Genomic DNA, 25,433 nt, shown 5'->3' with positions numbered 1-25,433 from the left:
GAAACGCTTAGGTATGGGTTTGCTGTGATACTCTGGCAGAATGTGTGTTTGACAAATGTCTTGAATGATAATTATAACGCCTCATATGTCAACAAACCATCTTAAATAATAACAAAACAATATGAATGGAGTGAGGCAGATCTCTTTTTATAATGGTTTTATTTAATAAACTAATGTAAATTTTCAGTCTACAAAACATGATCCAGTATCACTAGGCCTGTCGCGATAAACGATAAATCGATTAATCGTACGATAAATTAAAGCTATCGACGTCATTTTAATTATCGGCACTATCGTCTCTTCCGACCTTTTTCTCTTTCAGCTAATGAGACTGAATGAAAAAAGGCTCAACTCCGGTGCCTCCCTTCCTCATTTCCTTAGTGTAAAGCCCAGCGCACACTGCACGATCTTAGAGCTGCCAGCCGATTGTCGGCCCATTTTCAAAACCTGAGAGACCACACATTAGCCGACAGAAATCCTAGGTAAAACGGTTCGATCGGGTTCGTTCCTGCAGTGTGGTGTCCAACAATGGGCACAAAATAATGGCTACAAGTCCAGTGAACTAATTTTAAAACCAGGCATTAATCAGTGCTTTACTACAATCTACCTGCAATGCATGTGGCTAGTGTCAGCGTAAAGTCCTGACCGAATGAAAATCATTATAACCTATTTACGTCACGTTAACGAAGAACAGCTGAAAAGTTACCGGGTTTATCAACTGCGGCAGCAGTTTCGCTCCAGCTGCTCCCCTTGTCATTTCTATATTCTTTGCATGTTGAATAAACATTAATGTTGTTTCCACATATCATCTCCAATGTCCGCTGGACTTCGGGTTGCGCCGTTTCAGCTGTTTGGGATTCCCCGACGTAATTTCCCATCAGAAAACACGGAGGAGAATCCGCGCTTTCTGATTGGCTGCCTGTCACATTCAACATGCTAAGTTAAAGCTCCCAGTCGGTGAAAACCCCTGATTTAGATCGGAGCGGCAACGACGATCTACCGTAACACACCACACAATCTTAGAAAGACCAACGTTTTAAGATTGTTGTAAGGGGAAAAATAGGAGCAAAAAATCATGTAGTGTGAACTATTGCATCAGGTAGTCGATGTGCCCATCTTCTCTATTTAAATCTAATTATTACTGAAGGGCAACATAATATACAGACTTCATAATCTGCACTCTTTTGGTTGAATGCAGTATTTATTTCCACTTTGGCTTTATGTTGTTTAGTTTTTTTTTCCAAGTGAGTTTTTTGTTAATGGAGACTGAGAATCCATTTTATTTTTGTTTTTGGTTGTTTTGTTTATTTTGTTTATCAGTTCCAGTGTTTAGCGTTCTTTTGAAAATAAAGTGTATCTATCTTTGGCAGGAAATCGCATGCATTATTACATCATTTCCATTAAATCAGTGTAAAAAGATCTTCAAACAATATTATCGTTTATCGCAATAATTTTTGAGACAATTAATCGCTCAGCAAAATTTGCTATCGTGACAGGCCTAAGTATCACACAATCATGATTCTCTTCTTAACATTTTTATTCTTTTTCTGTGTCCACAGACATCATTGACAAGAGTGAACTAAAGGCATTCTTTGAAAGCAACTGCTCACAGATTTATTTTATCTTCTATGAAAATTTCATTACACTGGAAAGCAGCTTAAAACAAAAAGGTAAGTACCCAGCATGTCTGTTTCACTTGAGCCTCAGCACTTTGGTGTTTGTACTTCTAACGATTATGTTCTTGCCAAATATATTTAATTTCCACTCTATGTTTTTTGTTTTGTGTGGTTTCAGGGAACAAGTCTCAAAGGGAAGAGCTGGACTCTATCCTCTTTATTTTTGAAGTAAGTCAGTTATCCTCTATTCATGTCCCAGATCCACCTACAACCTAATGTAGTCTACAACCTGTTTTTCAGCTCAGCTCTGGGGTGGGATCATAATTGCAATTGTCTTAGAACTCTGCTAGCTACCTTTTATTCAAGAACCTGAATAGCAAGAATGGATTGTGAAAAACAAAAAACGTTCAGCTCAATCATTACTTCTTTTTAAAAGCCCAGAGTTAATGCAAATCTCAGAGGGCATGTCCAAAGTGTGTGTGAGATGATGGGTCTGGAGGTTAAAGTCCTTTTACTTGTGTTTTTTTTTTTTTACCTCACTGCAATGCCAGCTCAAGTTTCAAGTTTCAAGTACAAACAATCAACTCTCTAGTTACATTTGCTATGGGCAGGTCTTTAAAGATGGCAGCAAAACAAAATGGGAGGTAGCCTCTCTGTTCCTTTTTGTTCAGTAAGTCATTTTCAACATTTTCTGTCAACCTTTCTCTCTGCTTTTCATCAAGAAAACCGCCCTGACTGTCATTACACAGCCACTCATCTGACCTGTAAATAGATCCTGGATTCACTCCTCTTCCATATTTATGGAGTCAATATTGAAAGCAGCTTAACCCTCATTTGTCCCCTTTTAGCCCCCGTCTGTGACAACGTGTGCTTTCACCCGTGCGCTGAGTAGATAAGCTTGCTTTGAGTGGGTGTGTACAGGACAGATACAGAGTTTCTTTGATCCTGATCTCTGGTACACTACATTAACTTACTCTTTCCAAACTGTTATATTAGTCATTTTTCTCCATATGTGATCTTAAATTTGTTATCAGAAGCTGTGTCTTTTATCTGGTTTAACCAGGTGTTTTGTTATGTGCTAACGGGATGATGGCAGATGAATTAGAAGATAGTTGTATGCTATTTGTATGAAAATGCAGTTCATTGTTGAATATTTTTATGCAGCAAATCCACACATGAATGGCTAATGTTGCCTAGGAATGTATCTAGTGTCTTAATGCAAGGGAATAATTGGAAAGAAATTTGTATCATAAATTTTAATCAAAAGAAGCAGATAATAAATTAATTCCTCTTTATTAAATCTAGCTTCAAATCCAGTTTAATAATTGTCTGGAATAAAATCCAATTTGTGTTTGCAGGACCGTATAAAGCTTTGTCACACGCTTTAATTTGATTGGACAGGTTAAGAAGAATAATTCATCTCTACTAACTATATTTGTTGCACGAATATTTTGGGTCACCAGAAAAATTTTAATATGGTGTCTCAGCAGCATTCAGATATGTTTGTTGTGTATTGTAGTTGCATGTTTTTTTTTTGAGTTTGCTGCATGGGGATTACTTTTCAGCCATGATCAGGCATGTGACCCTTTTTTCTGTGGCTTGCAGAGGGGGGAGTGTGAGCTCCCATGCTGATCCGTGGTACCTTGAGGGGGGTATGCTTTTGTCCCTGCCCATAAGCTCTATTGGAGTTCTCCAACCCCCATTCGACCAGCAGCCATCACTGCTTCTTTCCAGGATTTTTTTCGAGTCTGCTGCCACAAAGATTTTAGCAAAAGCATATGTTAAATGTTGCAACATGGTTGATGTACAGCCCTCATCTGGGTTAAAATCCAGAGAGATTTTTAGAAGAAAAAGATTTTGGAAGCAAAATAATTACATCCATATCAGCATTTATTTAGTTTTTATGGTTATTTCATTTCTGCTTTAGATCAGTTGCTGTTTAGGAACTGTTATAATTTAGCCCAGGTGTAGAGGCTTCTATATTTATGGAAAAGCGATGGGCATTTATTGCATTACTTGTCATTAGTGCTGGAAACAAATAATCATAAGAGTTGAGATTTATCATGATAATGGTAAACATTGAATGAGGATGTCGGTAATCACTCAAATCAGTTTTGTTGGGATTATTAGTCTTGCTTTTTTAATTTGTTCTATATCAACTATTATCAACATATGTGAAAATATTTCACATTATAACTGTAATACGTACTGATAATGTATGTAATGTAACTGGTCTGCCTAAGTAGACTATGTGAGAATTAGTTAATAAGTTAGATTTGTAGGTAATATTTCATTTCCAGATTGATAATGGTGTTTGTGAAAGAGAGAGTGATTTTTTGGGGGGTTCAAAAATTGTCTATCTTAGGAAGGTGGCAATATTTCAAGTGCAGTGTGTTCACACATCGCATGCTACTGTGTTTATGCTCACAGCTGACAGATTTTAGTCGATGTAACGTAAATAAAGGCCATGTGGTTTGAATTACAGAAAATCCTGCTTAATACAATTACAACTGATAGAATTTGCCTTAATTCACAAATGGGCAAAATAAAATCAAAACTCTGCATGAGTGTTTTGATTGCCTAAGTCTATGTGAGAACTACAAACACCAAGGACAAATGCCCTGATGAAGTTCAGAGCCTTGACATGCAGTGTTGATAGCTATATCTGGCTTTTGTTGGTGACCTGAGTGACTTCTATAAATGTTGAGTATTTTAAACAATTTTTATTCATAGATCATACCATTTATACTTGTTGTTTTTTTTAATAAAGTTATTGAAATTATACTTGCGTTATGTCAACTATCATTGTTATGATCAGAGTGATTTAATTTATTTTTATCCTTGGAAAACATTTCTATATTGAACTTACAATATGCGGTTCTCTATATTGAAGAACATTTTATTATCCAGCTTGTTTTTGTAAGTGAAAAGGAGAGGTATAGGCAAATACTTTTATGACAGACACTGAATAAAGCAGTAAATGTAAGTCCAGAGTGTTTTATAAGGCAGTTTTTGCTGTCACAAGACCAGTGAGTTTCTCAGCCCTTCAGGGACTCTTGACTTGTTTATGCTCCCACATGACTCTTCACCATCAGAGAGCATTTTTATCTTGGTGCCAGTGAGGTTGTGGGACCGGTTAAGGGACAACCTTAGAACCAGCAACATTCAGAAGGAAGTCTGTGCCAGGACCCTTTTCTCTCCAGGATATGGCCTTGCTGTGACCTCTTGTCTATCAACCGGACCTGAATCAGCATTCCAAATTCCCTCTACTGTTCTCTCTTTCAATCTCCCTTTCCATGTTAGAGGATATTTTATTGGTATTCGTCTTCTTTGTGTATGGGAGAACCAAGAGAATTGTAGTTAACAATTATAATTAATGAATGTTGAACAAATGTCACTGGGGAAATGGTGAGATAGACAGGTCACTGATCCATGTCACACTGTCATCACTTCTGGTGACAGTTTTAAAAAACTGTCGGGGAAACCTGAGTACCCACAATGAAACCACATGTTCTCAGGGAAATCATGCAGACAGACACCAGGCGGGGAAAACCCAGGACCTTCTTACTGCATCGCAAAAGCACTCAAAGCTACGCCACCCTGCAGCCAGCAGAATTTCCACCAATTTAATGCAAATAAACCCCCAACACAAGTCATTGTTGTTGGTCCCAAAAATGCAAGGTTAGATAGCAGCACCTTATAAGACAAAGCATGCATTAAACCTAGGGACTTTAGTTTTAAAAACAGCTAAAGTGTATCACTAAAGCCTGCTGTTATTTAAAAAAATTGTTCAGAATAAAGAAAATCTGTGTCAAAACAGGACACAAAAATTTCCAACATTTTTTAAGGAGTTCAGATTACTGTAATTGTGTCTTATGTCTGTTGGTCTTTGTAACCTAAATAACATTTCCTAGCCAAAAATCAGGGAGTTTCAGCTTATTCAAAGTGCTGCAGCAAGAATCATGTCCATTACCATGAAAATGGATAATACCTTAAATTACTGCACCAGGTCTGTCCTTGTTGTTCATGACATTCTATAAAGTGCTTTGTGATATTTTTATCTGTGAAAATGACTATAGACATAAGATTTATTTATCTAGAATGAATCATCTAGAATCAGGGGTGGGCACTCCTGGTCCTCGAGGGCCGGTGTCCTGCAACTTTTAGATGCATCTCTACTTCAACACACCTGAGTCAAATAATGAGGTCGTTAGCAGGACTCTGGAGAACTTGACTGCACTTAGGAGGTGATTCAGCTGTTGGATTCAGGTGTGTTGGACCAGGGAGACATCTAAGAGTTGCAGGACACCGGCCCTCGAGGACCAGGATTGCCCACCCCTGATAGATCCTTCAGTTTTCTCACAGTTCTCAGGATCAGAACTAATCAAAGGAAAGCAATTTTCCTTTTTTCTTCTCCTATTTATCTTTCTTAAAAACTGAATAAACTGGTGGATCCTTCAAATCAGGACTGATATTTTCATGTACATGTCAAATTCCGTCAGTTAATTTGTATCATGTCTGAGCTATTTGTTTTAAACATGTATTTCTTATTTAGAATGTGATTTTATTACCTCTCTTCTCTTTTCATGTAAAGCACTTTAAATTAGTACTTTGCATATGAATTGTGCAATACAGACACGCTTGCCTTGCCTAATTAGAGATATTGCAGGCTGCTGCTGCCACCCACTGGCCTTTGAGGAGAATGAAGCCAGCCATGTAATTCTGGTCATTCTATTGGATATTTTTGCTTAATGTTTATAATCTAATTTTGACATTTCTTTTTCAAATTTATTTAGGATGTTTTTAGTTTAGTTACCAATGCTTTGTTTAAAAATAAAATAGCATAAGAAGTAAACCATTTGACTTAGCACGTGTTTCGTGGCAGTCTTAAAGTTTTAAGTTGTTACCGAGCTCCTCATAAGTTTGCCACATTTAATTTGCTCTTAGTGAAGTGCTGTGTGTGTAGTTTTTAAGTATTTTTGTTTGTTTGTTTTGTTAGTTTCAGCTTTGGATGTTGTGATCCTCTCCATGTCGTCAAAAATCCTTAACACTGTGTAAATGACAAATGTTCCTCAGAGAACAATATATGTCTGTTGCTTCCCTTCGAAAAGCCCTCATAAACTACCTATATTCACTGTCATGTTCTGGCTCTGCCACTGGAAACCTAAGTGCGGATCATGTAAATGCGTTGAAGCAGCGGTAGTACCACAATAATGCCTCTATCTTTATGCTGGGGTATGGCTGCAGATTACAGTAACTCCTCCAACCTCTAGCCCTGCAGACTCTGTATTCGCCTCATATTGCCCACTAAATTCATCACGTTGGTGCTTCTGTTCCCTCACTACAGGGAGTTCTTCTGCGTTAGCTATCCATCTCTCGTTTGTGTTCCTTTGTTGATGCTCTCAGACAGGAAAGACAATGATATTGTGTCTGTACACGCACACACTCACACATAGGGAAGGGCTTAACTAGGCTACCATGCTGTGCTGCAGCCTGGCATAATGTCTCTGCTGACCCAGGGAGAAGTACAGCTCCAGTACAGGGATGTAAGAATCCCACGTGGGATCAATAATAAGGTGCAGCTTCCCATCTGGACACGCATATCATCATGTCTGTGGAATCGGATCAGAAAGAAGTTAAACAGAACAGATTGTCATCATGTCTTTCCTTAAAGTGATACATGCTTCATTTTCTCTGCTGCCACAGTCAATGGCTAGAATTTAGTCTGAGGAAAAAGAAGCGAGTGTGGTGCTGAAAAACAGAGACATCCAAGAAATGGGGACCACAGCTTAAGGTACACCAGCTAAATCCACCAGCTAGAACCAGGTTGAACCCTCTTTCCCCCTTCCAGCTGCTTCAATTCTCTCTGGAACAGATTCAACAATATTCTGCAAACATTCCTCAGAGATTTTGGTCCCTTATTATCATGGTAGACTCAAGCACTTCCTGCATGTTTGTTAGCTGCATATTCACAATGGAAACGTCCCTTTACACCACATGCTTAAGGTTACATTGGCTTGAGATTTGGTGACTGTGGAGGTCGTTGGAGTTCAGTGGATTCATTGTAATATTTAAGAAACCATTTTGTGATGATTTAAGCTTTGTTACATGGGATATTATCCTTTTTGGTCAGTAGGTAACTTGAGGGGGTACGCTCAAGGTAGCAACAATACACAAGCAGTGTACTGTGTATTGTAAATACTGTGGTATTTAAACAATTCTTATTTGATCTAAGGGACCAAAGTGTGCAACATATGCATCCCCCCACTCCATTAGACCACCCCATTAATTCATATATGGTGTTCCTCTGGGCTTGAGCTTTAATTTACATTTCTACCATCTTGAACCAAGTTGCTCATTCCCCTCTGATGCCAAATATAATTTTTCTCCACACAACGTACTCTCACTTTTTGTTTCCTCTTGTGTGACATCAACAATTATGCTTTATTTTTCTATTTATGTTTTTGCTCTAGTGGCGTTAACCAAACCTCACAATAGATTGACAGGAAATGGGATTGTGAAAGGGGGGGGGGCAAAGGTCAACAGGCCAGGACTCAAACTCATGATGGCTGCTTTGAGGACTCTGCCCTCTCTACCTGGGTTGCGTGTCTGGTAACAAACTAGCACGAAGTATAAATCTGATTTTTCTGTTGAATGTCTGTTTTATAACACATTTACCAGCAATGACAAAAAAACCCCAAAACACTTTCACTTTTCTGCAAAACTCACCAACACCACAATTCTTAAATAGTAAGTAGTGAAAGATAAGTTGCATTTCAAAAGAGCAGAAGAAATCTTATGTTTTTTGAACAATAACAATATTTGTTTATCTGTTGCTAAGAGATGAGTGTGTTTTCTGGTTACCAAGTGCCATGAAGTAAACATCAGATTTTTACTTTTGCAAAATTTACCATTTGTAAATTTCTTGCGTCTGAGCAGATAAGGAGTATTTCAAAAGAGCTTATGTTTTATAAACAATAATATTGCTTGTAATTAATTTAGTGTGAAGAGATGAGCGTTTTGTCTGGTAACGAACTGGCACGAAGTATAAATCAGATTTTTCTTGTGTTGAATGTCTGTTTTATAATATATTTACCACCAATGACACAAAAAACAAAAAACATTTTCACTTTTGAGCAAAATTCACCAACTGCACAATTCTTGTTAAGTAGTAAGTGCAAGATAAGTTGCATTTCAAAAGAGCAGAAAAAATCTTATGTTTTTTGAACAATAACAATATCTGTTGTTAATCTGTTGGTAAAGGATGAGTACATTTTTTGGTAACCCAAGTGCCGCAAAGCAAACATCTGATTTTCATTTTGCAAAATTTACCAACTGTAAATTTCTTGTGTCTAAGCAGATAAGCAGTATTTCAAAAAAGCTTTTGTTTTATAAACAATAATATTACTTATTACCAATTTGGTGTTAAGAGATGAGTGTTTTGTCTGGTAACGAACTAGCACGAAGTATAAATCAGATTTTTACTTTTGTGTTGAATGGCTGCTTTGTAATATATTTATAACAAATGATTAAAAAAAAAAACTCTAAACATTTTTACTTTTCTGCAAAACTCACCAACAGCAGTAAAAATGTTAATGCAGTGCATTAACATTAGCAGTGTACTGACCCCCACTAGTTGGGGGCTGTGCCTTTTCACAGCCTTTTTCCTAAAATAAGCTTTTTAGCTTTTTTTTTTTTATTCTCCATATTTAACACAGTGAATGGAGGAAGTCAATGTAAGACAACATGCTAGTTATACCCCACATGCCACCTGCAGCATTTAGGCTAACATTAGATTTTGACTAGTTTTAGCTTATACACTAATTTTAACATACTGAATAGAGTTACTCAACATGCTTGTGACTCTCCACATGCTATTGAGAACGTTGTAGTTTACCTTAGAATTGATGCTAATTTTTAGCATTAGAACACTGGGTTCCAAATGATGGGCACACTTTGGCAGCCCCATTTAAATTTCTTCAGAATATTTCTAGTTGTACATTTACAGATGCATTTATTTTTTTTAAAAATACACATATCTTCAACATTTTAAGAACTTGATCACTTTACCCTTAAAATGATTCCATCCTGCAAGCTTTCTCTGTGCGATGCTCCTGCAGTTCTGTATGACTGCGGCTGACTTAATCTTTTTGGCCTTAAAGGTCTCGCTATTTTTTTTCTTCCTGTTATGCTCCAAATCCTTCACTATCTCAGTTTCTCACTCTCCGGGGCAGATGAGCTTTTTACTATGCTGTCCAGCAATGCTTGTCTTGTTAAGTGGGTCAGAACTGCCTTCGTAAAGCAGTAAAAAGGCAGGCTTGACCTCCACATTGCAATCATGAAGACTTATTGGGTCAGTGATTAGGCCTGATAAGAATTGAACCATCGGGAGCACAGGTTGATCCCAGTGAACTGACTATCAGGTAGCAAGGGGGCCACAGTTGCAGTGTTTCCCCCCAGGCTTTTTTCCTCTTTCAATCTCTCCAGTGGGACCCAGTTAACCTGTCGCTAGATTCAGGAATAATGATAGGCTGCTGAAAGGTTAGGGTGCACTAATTGAGTTGTAACGTGGTTAACGCTGAGGTGTTGTGCTCTCTTGTGTCTCAAGGTTCTGCAGACTTTCTAGGAAAAGTGGAGGCAAAGGGTGAATGCACTGTATTCCTGAAACATGTACCGATGGCACTTACCAAAGTAAAGTCAGTCGTTATCACCTTTCATTTTTTTAATACTGTTTTTAGAAAGCAGATGCAGCCTCACCGATGGTGCCCATGGGTTTGTGGGCTCTCGTTTTGAAGACCTGAGTTCAGCTATCTGTCTGTTTGGGAAATGGAGCTAGTTTTACTTCTGACTGAGAGCCAAGAAGCAACAAAAAACTGAAGTGTAACAGCTTGGCAGTCTCTATACCCCACACTAATGCAACTGACATTTATTTCCAATATAATATTCAATCTTATTCTATTTAGTTATCTGGTTTAATAGCTACTTAAAAACTGATGTAATGGTTATTAAAATTGGTACTAAATAAATGTTTGGTGTCTTATCCTCATTTTGGGGAAAAAAGTTATAGGCTCATTTTGGGTGTAATTAATTTTGTTTGCCAACCTTATAAAGTAAGAGCATTGTTTTGATTGTTACTGTTACAGTTTTTCTCATTGTGTCTGTCTTCAATAAGAACATAATTATTATTTTTTTTATTTATTTTCAATCTACTTGTCACAGGTCAGAACTGATGTAACTGAAAACCGGTCTGATTATAGTGCATCTCAATTATCTTAGAATCTCTCTTTCTTCTTCTGTTGGTGTTTGGTTTGTTGCTACTTTTTTTTGAGAACTTCAACAACTAAACCTTTCATAAACCTAACCATAACTTTGTTTCTTTTCATCAGAAAATTCTTCAACTTCTGCCTGAGAAAATCTACAACAGATGGCAATTTCACAGTATAGGTATGTACTTGGACAACATATGCAATGTGTATGTTCTATTTATTTTTTTTTAGCTTTTCTGACTTCTGAGACATTTAAGTATAAACAAATCACTAGCACACCTGAGTGTTATATCTGGAAGGAAAAATAAATTAGCATTTGAAAATACAAAGAGGCACTTGATTTAAAATGTAATTTATTTGAGGTACACTTAAAATATTGCTGCTGCATACAATTTTTTTCAAGATGTAATGACCAAAATTATAACTGTTTTTTTTCAGTTCTGGTGATTCACGTCTAAATCAGTGTTGCAGACTGGCCATTTCTGCAATACGCCCCTTATTCCACCCTGCATTCACAGGGGATTTTCTCTTCCACTCATCAGTTCATGTGTCACTGGTCAAGTTGTGGTGCTGTTATTTTCACATTTGAGAGAAGATAACTGCCATATTTTTTGTTATCACATTTTTACATCCATTTCCAGTACTGCTTGAAAATCTCTGCCTCCTGACAAATTCCCTGGGTGGCTGGAATGACATTCATGACTTAGTCGTTCAGTCCCTTTCAAACTGAGATTTGCAAGGTCACAGACATTTTACACCGCTATTAAGATACTTCTGTGCTCAAGTCCACGAGTATGAAAAGATAAATTTATGCTATTGTGCATCCAGCGTTCTGATGAGGACACCCGATGAAAAAAGTATAAAAACACCATCATCTTTTTTATTGTAAATCCTGTTGCCAACAGGTTATGAATAACTAGCATTTCTAGCTTTTACAATACCTGTTGCAATTTTTTCCAATGATTTTCCAATGATTTTATGTTCCATTGTGTTGTATGTGTGTATAAAACATTATAATCCAATTTAACTTAAATTGATTTAGCTTAAGTTAAATCAAGCCCCATGCATACCTTCATCTCAGATTGTTTCATCTATCCACATGTCAGCCTGTTGACTGTGCTTCTGTGAGCTACAGTCTAATCACTATAGCAATGTCTGCCATAAATTCGTAGCAAAAATGCTTCTCAACATAGTGGTGACACCACAAACCCCCTCCGTAATATATTGAAATAATCAAAGTACAGTTACTCTAATACACATCACTAAGAAGCTCATTGGTAAATAACCTAATTTTATTACTTTGTGCACCAAAGTAACTTGGTCTATTCTTCTGTTTTGTTTTATTTATTCTATTTTCTGATTAGTAATATACTTTAATACATATGAAGTAATGTTCCAAATTAACATGGTCTAGCGCCTACCCCTAAAGCTCTCTTGTTTCTGATCAGTTAAAATATGTTGCCCTTCCATTTTGTCCTCATAGTAACAGGGCTGCCTGCTGCCTGTCAAAACTATACCCTAATTCACACAAACCCCTTTTGGCTTGCAATCAGAACCATGTCTCATCTGATTACAGAGGAAACAGACTGGCTTCATCGATTCGTTGTACTATCAACTAATGTTAATTTGGATCGGAAAAATGTGATGATGTGCCACTTGGCCTGTTCATTTGTCAAGATGCCCTTTCAAAGTCCATTTGTCTCAGTGAAGATGACAGTTTGTGGGGTTGCTGTGTCTTTGTAACTTTGGTTGGAGACTTTGGTTGTCAAAAATATCTAAACGTGGTTTTTTTTCTTCTCTTTTTCAGGTTCTATTCTGAAAAAACTTCTGCACACTGGAAATTCATTTAAAGTAAGTTGTTGATTGTATCAAACTCTTATATGAATGTCCAAATGCAGAAACATTACTTTCCTGCCACATAAGGTTTTGAAGATAAACTGAGTTGAATTTGTATATAAAATAAAATAATTTATCATCTGTCTAGATCCGCTGTGAGGGGATCCGTCTCTTCCTGCTTTGGCTTCAGGCTCTACGGGACAATTGCGCCGAGGAGCAGTTCCTTATCTTTGCCTGTCTGGTTCCGGGATTCCCTACTGTTCCCTCCTCCAGAGGACCCTGCACGCTTGACACCATCATTAACAACCCATCTTCTAACACCCTGGAAGGTGACTTAGATTCAGGCCATTTGCTTATTTTGCTCATAGTTATGCTCATAGAAGTTCATATAATTATTTTTTGGATTTATTGTATCTTTTTGATCTGTACAGCCAAGGTAGTGCCTGAGGAGATCACTCCATTGGTTCCAGCTGTGTCTGGAGAGAAGGTTGCAGATGACCTGACCTGTTACTTTCTTGAAACACTGCTCAAGTACATGGTTATCCAGGTAATTAATAAACTTTAGCTGTGAAACAGCTCATAAATATTTGTCACTTTTAATCAAGAAGAAAAAGGTGAGTGCACCATCTTTAAAATCTGGAGTTGTAGGTATCAGAACATAATAAAACTCATCTGGTTTTTGTCAGATTTCTAAATTACTTAAATCGGACCTCAACTGCAAGAAAACATGAAACACATTCCACAAAGTCGTGTCTACCTCGACATTGTGTTAGCACACACCTGTGTTCTCCAGGCCATTAAATGCCAAAGTCCTGCATTTATAGAGGTGGTCATATGTACTCATTGTATGAAATTTGGAAAACGGTCAATTCAGCTTCATATGTTCATATAGCAGGTAATCCCCAAATACTACTTTACTACTTCTTCTTTTTTGTACTTGGATTTATTTTTGTCTATGGGGGCCCAACTGACATGCTGCCATATTCCCAATTTGTCACTGAAACACGTACGATACAATTGAGTTGCAGCTGTGTTTACAGAATAATCAAGGTGTGCCTTATTAATGTCTAGCATTTCTGCTGTAAACACCCCATAGGACCTGCAACTGTGGAATAATGTTCTGTTTACTGTATAATGCAGTGAAGTATGTGTTATTATGAAACAGACAAAAAAGAGCAATCTCATTAGGCAATCAGTGTTAATATGATTTAAAATGCTTTGTGTGTGTTTTTCTTTTTTTATATCCTCTCTGTATCTCACTGCATGCAGGACTTATTGTGTAAAACTTTAAATTAGAAATCTGTGATGTAACGAGTTAATTTTGAGGCTTAAGTGGTGATGATTACAAATTTGATTACCACAATATACCTTACTGAACAATATTCTGTTTAAAAGGTCAACTGTTTTGATTAGCATGATGTGCATCTTTTTGAGTACTTTGTGATAAGCAGTCATTCTTAACCAGCATTTATTTCAATCATATTGTTGCAGAAAACTGCTGCTCAGAATGTTCATTTTAACCCAATTAAACCTTGCCTGTGTTTTGTTTCTTATGATGGATGGGCCTTGTCACACAGACAATAAACGCTCGCTGTATGAACATTGTCTTGACCTTGTCTGCTTTTGTGCTGTTTGTCTGCTTCAGGCATCCAGTTTAGAATGGAAGAACAAAGAGAATGAAGACACAGGCTTCAGATTTCTCTTCAGTCTTTTCAAGAAGTACTACCTTCCACATCTATTCCCCTCTTTCACCAAATTCACAAATCTTTATAAGCCTTTGTTAGGTAAGTTTATTCATTCAGTATGTGTCTCTTTGTTGTTGAAGTCTTGTAAAGCAACTATTCTCACATTATACATTAAACCTGACTCAGTATGAGATTATCATGGTATGATAGTGAAAATGTTAGTTTCATATATCATGCTACTTAAGTAACAGTTGAAAAAATAAAATGATTAATTAATGACATTATACTACAATATCTGTAAGATTTGTTTACTTTCCCGATACCAGTGACAGATGGTAAAATAACGTAAGAGTACAAATTGTGAAAATACAAAAGTGAATTCACAAAAATGTACAAATATGACTGTAACAAAGACTCTCCTTATCTGTTAATGCGAAATGATTAAATGATTTTCTTTGGAAAATCATTTAGTTTTGCTCTCAACAGCTGAACATGGCAGACTGCATGGGTATGATCAAATCTTGATAGGAACTCCTGTTGCAATTGAAAATTTCACACAAGTGGTCAGGGATGTCTGTATATCAACAAATAGAAGGGATGTTTCGGGCGTTTATGCGCTTATTGGAATCAGACTCTTGGGGGGGGAGGCGAGAGGAGTATGAGGTAAAACAGACAACTGTAGAAGCAAATAATCAGATGTCGGTTGCAGTTACAGTCAAACTGCAGGATATTTCCCCACATATTTTCAGTCATTACTTGATGTTTGTTGTAGATTATCTTTGGTTGTGAAACAGTTAAATTGGCGTTCGTTAAGTCTGTTGCACAGAAGGATCACAGACCGAATGATTTGAGCAAATGGGCAGAGATTTCAGTGCAATTCTTTCATGATTAAAGATTGAAGGTCAGCACTCTGCAAGAACAGAAAAAAATTTTCTTTCTTGCAGCAGTGGCTTGCGAGTTCTTTCAGCTTGTTGCATATTCTAGACACAATGTTTTACTTGACCGGTGTTGGTGAAATATGAAGTGTGTGTGCTGCATTGGGAGAGACCCATGGAGATTGCCTGAAAGTTCTGCCTTTTAGTTTTACAAAACAAAAGTGGAACATGTTTGTCCTTTAAATTTCCTGGAATTTTAATAAAACATGTAATTCAAACAATTACAGCCCTAAATATGAATCTGGGGCCATAAGTCTGCCTTTCAGTTTTTATATTCCTTTGTTCTGTGTTCAGAACTCCCCCCGCTCAGAGCGAAACCCTTGTATGTGCCGGTGACGAGGAACAACGAGAGCACCTTCTGCACCAGGGATCAGTACTTGGCACCCAGGGTAGCCTTCATCACCTGGCTGGTCACTTTCTTCCTGGAGAAGAAGTACATCAACAGTGCTGCTGCAGCGCAGAGCGCCAAAAACGGCACTGAGGTCATTCCCAAACTCATCCAGGTGAATATGATGCCACTCTATTCATTTCTCTTATTGTCAGAAAGAACGGAAGATTGTTTTTGGAAAATCTAACCATATAAAAGTGAATAGAGCAAGAGGGAAAAAACTTCCATATTCTCCTTTATATCAATAGTGAATATGGGAGAGATGCCTTATTGTATGACCTACTGATTAGTAGTGCAACTCCTCCACAAACTACAGCATTCTTTAATTGTTTGATTACATTCTATTTTTTCCTTTCTAAGTGCTATGTTTATCAGAAAAGAAGGGAACTGTACATGCAATCTAAATTTGAATTTAAGTAGAACTGATGATGATTTAAAAAATTTTAGTATGTATTGTAGAAGCCAAGTTATTTATCTGTGAGGATCCTCTTCTTTAACTTATGCTGACTTCTAATTTCTCTCCCCCTGTTTATTTCTGGCAGACTGTCACTGCAGGCGGTAGCAGCCAGGAGAAGGAGAAAGATAAGACTACTGATGGGGATACTAGCGGACCACCAGGGGACACAGAAAAGAGCCACTCTAACAGCAGCACGCTGTCTGATCGAAGGCCCAGTGATTCCAGTTTGTGTAGCATTGAGGAGGAGCACAAGCATGTCTACGACATGGTGCACGGCATTCTGCTGTCCACAAGGGACAATGTTAATTTTGTCAATGAAGTCTTCCACCAGGTACAACAAATATAAGAACTATTCTCATATCTTGTGCTTTGTCTCCCTCTGCTGGTCGTATGTTTATCCTGACTGAGTTACTTCCATTCTACTAACTTCTCTATCCAATCTCACAGGCCTTCTTGTTGCCGGCTTGTGAAGCCTCAGCAACCAGGAAGGTTATCAAAGTGTACAGAAAGTGGCTCCTGCAGGAAAAGCCCATCTTCATGACCGAGCCTGACCCAACTACCCAGGAAGATGAAGTGGATGAAAACTCAGAGCGTGTTCTCAGCACAGATGCAAGCATCATGCATGTAAAAGTAAAATTCACAGAAAGTTTCAATGTTGACAGGATTTACATCATTTTGACACATGGCAAACATTCGTTGTGTGGAGTGTAAAAGTATAGTAAAATAGACGTGATTATCCATGATTCTGAAATTTTTCTTTCTCCATACAATCCAAGCATAAAACCTTTTGAGCCTCTCCCTTTGTTGTCTCTTTTTTCTCTGCAAGGCGTTTGAGAGTCATGGTCACAAACGCTCGTCAAGCTGGGGAAGGACTTACTCGTTCAGCAGTGCCATCAATCGGGGTTTTCTCACAGAGGAGCAGAATAGAGACGTTAAAGCTGGCATGCAGCCTACACTACAGGTCAGTAATACTTTGGTTCACATGAAGAAATTACCTTGAGAAATAATTGTTTTTAGTGCGATAAACAACTTCCATACAATGGTGATCTGTCAGCGTGAACTTACATGAACACGCGGGTGAACATGATGGATGTCTGGATGGAAGACCACCACCTTTTTTGGGACCCTATTGTTATTTCTTATAATTCTTATACTTTTGTTACAGTGATCAGTGAGTTAGCAGAATTTTTTTCTTACATTTCCCTCCTGGTGACTGTTTTGTAAACATGGATCCTCATCCTGTCATGTAGTTAATAAATCAGAAGAAATGGGCCTGTTTCTGTTTTATTATTACAGGGATTCTTGGATTACTGACTAGGGAGTCGAAAGAACTCTGATCAACCTTAAAAAGTATAGCATAAATAAAAACAAAAGCCATTTGTGGAACGTATTTTCAATGGGTGTTTGGAATACCAGTTTATTTAATTTTCTACTGTTGATTTGATCAAATCTAAATAAATTAGTTTAAATTAAATTCTGTTTTTTTTAATATACATTTTTAACATGTTTTTACAAAGGTTACCAACAAACCTGTCCACATATGCACATGTAACATATACCTTTGTGTATTTGTGTAGGTTTTCCTGACCAACTCATCCAATGTGTTCCTGTTGGAGCCATGCCAGGACGTTCCGAAACTCCTGGAAAATCAGGTTGAAGTGTGCAAGAATGTTCTCAGCATCTATCGGCACATGATCATGGAGCACAGCATGACTACACAGACATGGTTAGTAACTTTGGAGTATATGAGTGATTTTCTTCGATAATTCTTTGGTTGATGCCTTTTTGATTTATGTTTGTTCATTCCTCAGGGAGCAGATGCTGCAGGTGCTACTGAAGATCACAGAGGCAGTAATGAAGAGGCCACAAGAAAACCAAAGAAAAGACAGCTTTGCTGAAAGTTTAGCATCCTTACTTTTTAGGGTAAAAGCCAATATTTACCATTTTATTTAAATTTCTTTGCAGTTTAGTCATTTTTAAATTTTAATCAACAGTTTCCCCATGAACTCATTTAAAGGTTACAGTAGATACTGAACAAGCTGAGCTCTTCTCTCCTGATTTTTATTTTTTTTTAGACTATTATTGTGGCGTGGGTTAGAGCAAACCTCAGCGTATTTATATCTCGGGAGCTGTGGGACGAGCTGCTGGCAGTGCTGTCCTCTCTTACCTGCTGGGAGGAGCTGGTGATGGAGTGGGCCAGCATCATGGACTCGCTGACGGCTGTGCTGGCACGCTCTGTTTATGGCCTGGACATGGCCAACTTGCCTTTAGACAAACTCAGCGAACAGAAGGAGAAAAAGCAGCGAGGACGTGGTAAGGGGATTAAATATGAAAACATGAAAATTGGGATATGATTTTAAAAAGTTGCAAGCGATACAGAGCCTTTCAAAAGTTTTCATACCACTTTCAATTTTCCTTATTGTCATATCACAACCACAAATTCCCATGTACTTACTGTGATTTATTTTATTTTTTTGTGATAGACAAAGGTTTTAGGTAACAAAAGAATATTGATAGCTTTGAACTTCCCCTGCAGCAGTTCTAAGTCCATTATCCAAAAATGAAAAGATAATCACAAAACCTACCAAGACATTGCTTCTCACCTAAACCAGTGGTCAGCAATCTTTAAAGTGCAAAAAAATTATTTTCTCAACCACAAACGCTGATGCTTCAAAAAAGACTAACTTATTAGAACAATATGTCAATTTACTCAATGTACGTACAATGCGTTGCTGTTTTGTGGTTGACAAAGTATGGTTGATATTTGTTTTCAGGTTAAAAAAAGAAACAGATTAAACTTACTTAAAAAGAATAAATTCATATTTTAATTGAGATGCTGGTATTTAAAGAACAAAAAGGGGAAAAAATGTAACAATAAAAAAAGGGGGGAAAGAAGACCAATTGTATTGAGGTTGAAAATAACCTTTCACAATACATCACCATGGTAAAGCATGGTGGAGGCAGCATCATGTTGTGCGAGAACTTTTTCAGTGGAAGCAGAGAAACTGCTCAGAGTTAATGAGGGGGAAAAATCAGTGTCTAAGTAGAAATAAGCCTTGAAAGACTTGAGTTGAAAATTAGGGATGGATGTTATGGACACTATTTTGTGGTACTATTGTGATAATAATAAAAATTATAATAAATTAATTAGTTTTAAGTAAATGTATGACTGTGACTGCATGGCGCAGCATCATAGCTCCACAAACACATATACTGTTCTTGAAAAACATCCACATTTAAAATAGGCTTCTTCAGGACCCAGTTACTTAAAAAAATGTGATTTATATCTCTAAGCAGCACACAGTAACTGCATTTAATCATCTTTTCAAATGTAATATTTATTGTTGCTCTCATGGAACAAAGGGTGGAGGAAATAGTAAAAATACCATTTCCAATAAATAATTCTTATCACAATCCAAAATTTTTCATGATAATTGACAAACGATATGATGACAACTCCTACTGGTTGTAAATGATTCTTGTACACACTTCATTGTTATGAACTACTTTTGAATTTGTTTAGTATTTATTTATAAACTACCCTAACGTTTATTTGTAATGTGACAAAATATGACAAATATGAAATGAAATACGCTTGCAAGATAATGTTTAACTCATTTAAGTGATATAATTTTGGTTCTTTTAAACTAAACTTTGCTTGAATTCAGTTGTATTAACAATATTTTTGGTACATTGTACTTTGATTTAGCTCAAGACTTGGTGAATCAACATTTGTAAAGCCTTTATTGTGAAAATTGTAATCTTTGTAGTACTATGCACCCTGCAGATATCTCTCTTTGTTGTCAGGATAATCCTTTCTTCTAAATCTGAATTTATGCCAATAGCTCCTGCAAAACTGCCCACTGGCATTTTAGCCCTTTAAAACTCTCTCTTTGCATGCCAGGAGTAATCCAGGACTCCCAGAAGGCTGCTGCAGTTGCACGCTCATTCTCACTGAGCTGGAGAAACCACGGAGAGCAGGGTGGGCCTGTAGCCCAGGAACCCATGAGGATTCGCTCTGCCACTACCTCAGGAGCCCCCGGTGTGGAGAAAGCCCGGAACAATGTCCGACAGAAGGCCTCCGGTTAGTATGATCCACGGTCCACTAGCAGCTCCACACCACTGGCTTTTATAAAGCTCTTCCCACATGTACGCTGTTTTACAGTACTAACCAGAAATATAAATCAACATTGTTGTCATATTGATTCGTTTGCAAGAGTTTCTTTCCTCAGGGAGGAATGATGGTACAACATAACTAATATGAATTCACAAAATGTTTGTGTACAATTTTTAATATTATGGACATTTTATCCAATACACACAAGATTAAAATCACACATGGAGGCACAAATATACATCTAATTCCTACTAATATTTAGTTAAATGTCTGTTAGCATGACAGATACCAGCTACTTTTTTTGTCCATTAACACAGTCTTAGCACAATTCTACCTGGATACTGCTGTGCTCTGACCAAGATTTGACTTGTGAGCATAGCTTGTGTATTTTCATTAGGATTGGGGTCTGAGCCAATCTGGAATTATAATCCAAAATCAGTAATAATGTGTGTTTGAGATTATCATCTGGTTAGAACATCTACTTATGTCTAAATTTGATCTTTTTTTTATTAATCTAAAGCAGGGGTCTCAAACTCCAGTCCTCGAGGGCCGCTGTCCTGCAACTTTTAGATGTGCCTCTGCTGCACCACACCTGAATAGAATAATTAGGTCATTAGCAAGGCTCTGGAGAACTGATCTACACAAGGAGGAGGTAATTAAGCCATTTCATTCCAGCGTTTTGTATCTGTGGCACATCTAAAAACTTCAGGTCAGTGGCCCTCGAGGACTGGAGTTTGAGACCCCTGATCTAAAGTTTACGATGAACTAGGATATGCTGAAATACCAGTGAGATGATTCACAGTAAAGTCAGTTTACGAATTTCTGACCAAGACAAAATCCTGTCCTCCAAAATAAACACTTGAAGCACAACTGAGACTTTCAGCCAACCACATGGACAAACCTTTTGAAGAAAAGGTTTGTAGGCAGATGAGGAAAAGAATGAGCTATTTAGTGATGGTGACAGTGATGTGTCTTTGTTGGGGTCAACTTGAAGTTTCCAAAGCTATGGTTGCTATACCTCCTATCAACTATAGAGGTGCTAAAATCATGCTTCTTTTTTTTTTGCCATCAGCGGTGGTAATGAATTGTGCAAACTGGATGGAATAATAAAGATGGTGGACAACTTTCAAATTTTTCAATGACAACATGAGTGAATAGCTATAAAAGTTCAAGAGTTGAAACTTGGATGAAGTTTCAACACCACATTGAAACCAGTGGTTTCGATATGGATAAATCAGGCTATCACTAAGCTTCATTTCAACTCTGTTGAAATGAATAGGAGCTTTGTCTGTGGCAGGAATCTAACCAATTTAAATTACCTCTTTATCATAAGAGTGAAAAAGTAATCCAGCCAGAATTAGACAAGAGCCTTAGTACTGGCATATAGTTTCTCTTATCAATTAATCTATCAATTTATTATCTTTGATGTGTGTAACCCCTCTGTCCAAGGTAAATCTCTCACACAGAAGACAGATAAGGAGATGGATTTTACAACTTATTTAAGATCATCTAAATACTGGTGGTTGCATTAGGTGTGTGTGGGCGTGTGTGTGTGTTTGCATACAATTCACAATAAATTCAGACTTATCTGATCTTGTATATTTTATGATAATTCCAACCTGAAAAAAGAATAGTTAAACATCATTGTGAAAAAGATCACATTTTCCAGCACTTAATTGTGAGGAAGTGTATGTAAACTTCTGACCAGCACTTGTGTATGCATTGTATTTATGTTTTTTGGGGGCAGACTGCACACCAAAAACCATGCGCAGGGTTTATCAGACATAATGATCTTATGTGGAAATCTTTGAAAGGGGCCAGGTGCCAGTGGGATGCACTTCTGTAGACAAAGAGGCCAGCAGATGGCCCTCATTGTTTCTTTGACATGTCACTGGCCAGTGTCAGCATATTCCATGTCAGTTTAACTGCAGGCACACAGAACAATTCCCTAGACTACATGCCAAAAATAAGGGTTGAACGCTGCTGTAATGGCAGCTTTTATTTGATTGAGAAGTGGGAAGTAAATTATATGTTTAACTGATAGACTTGTCAAAAGTTGCAATGCTTTACTCTGTTTTTCTGTTTTGTTTTAATCCGGATGGTCAAACCAAAAGAAAATAGTTTTTTTTTTCCACTTAATCCACCAACTTTGCTCTCAGATTACAAGCCTGTTTGGAAAGGAGGGGATTTTTTATTTTTATTTGCTTAAAGGATAATGTGTCTGCATGCTTTTATATGCATGTGTTAAAAAATCAATTATGTCCCTTAGGTAGATGTTTATGCATCTATTCTTTTAGCCTGTTTATTTGTATCTCAATGCAAGTAAAGATGGACATTAAAAGCAACCGCTTCAGATTCTCCTCCTTTCTTCAGCCTGATTGTATTGCTCTCACATTGATCTTCAAAGGAGCAACAGCCCTTCTCCTTGCTCCTCAAGAGAAAGCCCACACATCAATTACACGGCAGTTTTTGATTGTTTCATTAAGAGTGTAATTAATGCTCATTAATATGCACAAAACGAGAAGCAGCAGTGGGCTGTGGGAGATATGATGTATCTCTCTTAACTGAAAGGCGTAATTAAAGTGTGCTGAAAGCAGATGAGAGAAGCACCTTTTTTCAGTGCTTTCTATGAGAATAACCCTGAAGTACTATCCAGACACAATGGTAAAGCATCAGCATTGACAACTGTCAAAACTTGGCTGCTCTTACACATGCAAATGTACAGTGTTATATTGTGAGATCTTGTCCTTATAATGAAGGAAAAGGGTATTTAATTATGGAGCTCATTAAGCGTTTGCAACTACACAGATCCAGGTGAATAAACTTTCTCCTTGCCTTTTATAGGATTGCTACTAACTGGTTGCAATATCCTGTTTATATTATTTTGGATGTGAACAGCTAATTATTTTGGGCAGAAACTTGCTAAATACAATTACTTTTTTAAATTTATTTGTATAAAGTACATGAAACAAATACAGGTGCATCCTAGGGATATAAAAAATTGACATTGTTTCAGTTCAGAAAGCAAAACTCTAAAATAGTTTCATTAAACACAATATATTTTAAAGGAGCAGTATTATGTGTTTTCTATGCACATAGTGCCATTTTATAGCACAATTGATTAACTATGTTGCCATCAGTTATAAAAATATTCCGTAAATGTCAATCACGACTTAAAAGGAATTTGACTTTGTAATCTTACGTCTTGAAATTAGCTTCTGGCTCTTTAAGAAGGTTGTGCTCTTTCCAACATTCAGCCTTCAGCACGTCATCATAACAATGCATCTGCATTATCCCATTTAAACCATTCTTGGGGACATTGCATTTTTTTAAAATCTTTGCAAGGACTGCTCTAAGTTGCTTTTTATATTAACAGCATTTTATATTTTTACAATTCATAGCATTTTATATTTTATTTTTATTTTTTATTTTATCTACAACTACTACTCAGTGGTAGTTGTTATTGTGTCTTGTCTCTATGCTGTAACTGCGAAGTAATTTCCCTGCTGGGATGAATAAAGTACTTCTATTCTATTCTATTCTATTCTATTGTACTGGGAAGTAGTTCATACGGTAATCTCAGCAGGCTCATATGTCCACCAGGTGATTGCTAATTGCTGATTCCACTTTTTACATGCATATAAAAGCATACAGACACAATGTACGAGCTGAGTAGTGGAGTAACCTTTATCAGATAATCACAAAATAACTACCGGTACTTCTGTAATCTCATGATGATGGGATGTCCACAATACTTTGCTTTTCATCCTAAAGTTAAGTTACAGCTTGAGTTATTTGGTGTCTCAGTGGTACCAAAATTCATCATTATGAGTCATCTTCTTGTGTGACCCTTACAGCTTTGTAAAGAATCAAAAATGATTCTGTAATTCATATATGTTGAATTTGCTCTTGCAGTATTTGTGCAAACTTTTTTCTCTTTAATTTGTAACCTTACTATTTTTGCACTTTCTTTCTTGCACGAGATGTTACAGTATTTGAGATTAAATTAAACTTTTTTGAGTTATATCAAGATAGATTTTCAGCAATTACCAATTTTTTAATATTCTTTTAAAATATTGTTTTAAGTTGTTTAATTATTTGAGTATTTTTATATTCTTTTTTATATATAATTCCACTTGCTTAATTTATTTAGTTTTCTACTTAAGTTTTGTTGTGTTTTTTTTCCCATTCCAAAGGGAAAACTAGCTCAATTTGCTTACTGTGACACTTTTTCCCCTCAAATAACTTCCTTAATTATGTGAGTAGTTGTGTGTAGCTATTTTGTGCGTGGCTGTGATACCATGAGTGGTAAAAAATACACTCAGCTGTTATGAGTTATAGTAGTTGTATTTTCTACTGATTGCGTCTCCTTTTTTCTGGGCCTTATATCGTAAGACCCACACAGAACTACAAACTACAGTACACTTAGTTTGTCTTTCTGATGTATTTAAATGGCATCACAGGAAAACTTCTTATCTCTGCATAATGTAAATTACTTCTGTGATTTAAAAAAAAACATTTATCATTAGAAGTGACTGTTTCATTGAATTCTGTCTTCTTCCCTTTGCCTTTCTGCTGTTTCCACTGTCTGTTTTCTTCCCTTTCTATCTTTTCCTGATGGAAGCTAAGCGAAGCCAGTCCATCAGCAACTGTGTCCATCTTTACGAGGCTTTGCCCACTACTAAAAGTGTTCCTATGCTGCTCCACACTGTGAGCTCTTTCTTGCCTGGTATCTCTTCTGGTAATTCTGCTTGCTCTCATAGACTCTCAGGTAACGTGCACTGCGAGAGCTGCATGTATTTGTGTGTTTGTGACCTCCGTCCTGCATTCTCATCCATCTCTAACTAATTTTGACAGTTTATAGTGTTTATGACCGTATTACAGAGTTCCTGTGCTGTATGAAAATGGGGGAAGCTTAGATTAGATTAGATATTATTATTCTTCCAGGGGGAATAGCTATGGAAGATAAAAAACAGAGTCTGTAAAAATATTCCCAGACTTTACTTCTAGTTACATTGTTGAGAAACTGTATCCATCCATCCATCCATCCATCCAATTTTTTCAGGTTTCACATTTAAGTTTTTGCATTTTCAGTAAGCATTTGTATTTGTTGTAAAAATGGGCAAGCAATTT

At 37.0% G+C, this 25,433-nt stretch overlaps 1 protein-coding gene across 11 annotated transcripts in view; it reads left to right on the top strand.

Annotated features, from left to right (window-relative positions):
• The window catches only part of ralgapa2 (Ral GTPase activating protein catalytic subunit alpha 2), a 116,379-nt gene that overhangs the window by 17,267 nt on the left and 73,679 nt on the right, over positions 1 to 25,433 (top strand). For 9 of the 11 annotated variants that reach the window (XM_032546807.1, XM_032546798.1, XM_032546801.1 and 6 more), the window contains exons 2-17: positions 1,560 to 1,670; positions 1,795 to 1,844; positions 11,003 to 11,060; positions 12,690 to 12,733; positions 12,867 to 13,047; positions 13,150 to 13,265; positions 14,364 to 14,502; positions 15,633 to 15,841; positions 16,269 to 16,514; positions 16,631 to 16,813; positions 17,010 to 17,144; positions 17,761 to 17,909; positions 17,995 to 18,106; positions 18,259 to 18,496; positions 20,088 to 20,267; positions 24,925 to 25,071. In XM_032546807.1, the coding sequence (XP_032402698.1) occupies positions 1,560 to 1,670; positions 1,795 to 1,844; positions 11,003 to 11,060; positions 12,690 to 12,733; positions 12,867 to 13,047; positions 13,150 to 13,265; positions 14,364 to 14,502; positions 15,633 to 15,841; positions 16,269 to 16,514; positions 16,631 to 16,813; positions 17,010 to 17,144; positions 17,761 to 17,909; positions 17,995 to 18,106; positions 18,259 to 18,496; positions 20,088 to 20,267; positions 24,925 to 25,071 (2,298 nt within the window). Of the gene's footprint in view, positions 1 to 1,559; positions 1,671 to 1,794; positions 1,845 to 10,230; positions 10,308 to 11,002; positions 11,061 to 12,689; positions 12,734 to 12,866; positions 13,048 to 13,149; positions 13,266 to 14,363; positions 14,503 to 15,632; positions 15,842 to 16,268; positions 16,515 to 16,630; positions 16,814 to 17,009; positions 17,145 to 17,760; positions 17,910 to 17,994; positions 18,107 to 18,258; positions 18,497 to 20,087; positions 20,268 to 24,924; positions 25,072 to 25,433 lie in introns of those variants that run through there. The other 2 variants (XM_032546806.1, XM_032546809.1) reach the window with 2 other exon arrangements.

Source organism: Xiphophorus hellerii, chromosome 19, assembly GCF_003331165.1.
Source record: "Xiphophorus hellerii strain 12219 chromosome 19, Xiphophorus_hellerii-4.1, whole genome shotgun sequence".
NCBI lineage: Eukaryota > Metazoa > Chordata > Actinopteri > Cyprinodontiformes > Poeciliidae > Xiphophorus > Xiphophorus hellerii.
The sequence above is the reverse complement of the archived record's forward strand: the minus strand, read 5'-3'. Positions and strand labels throughout refer to the sequence as shown.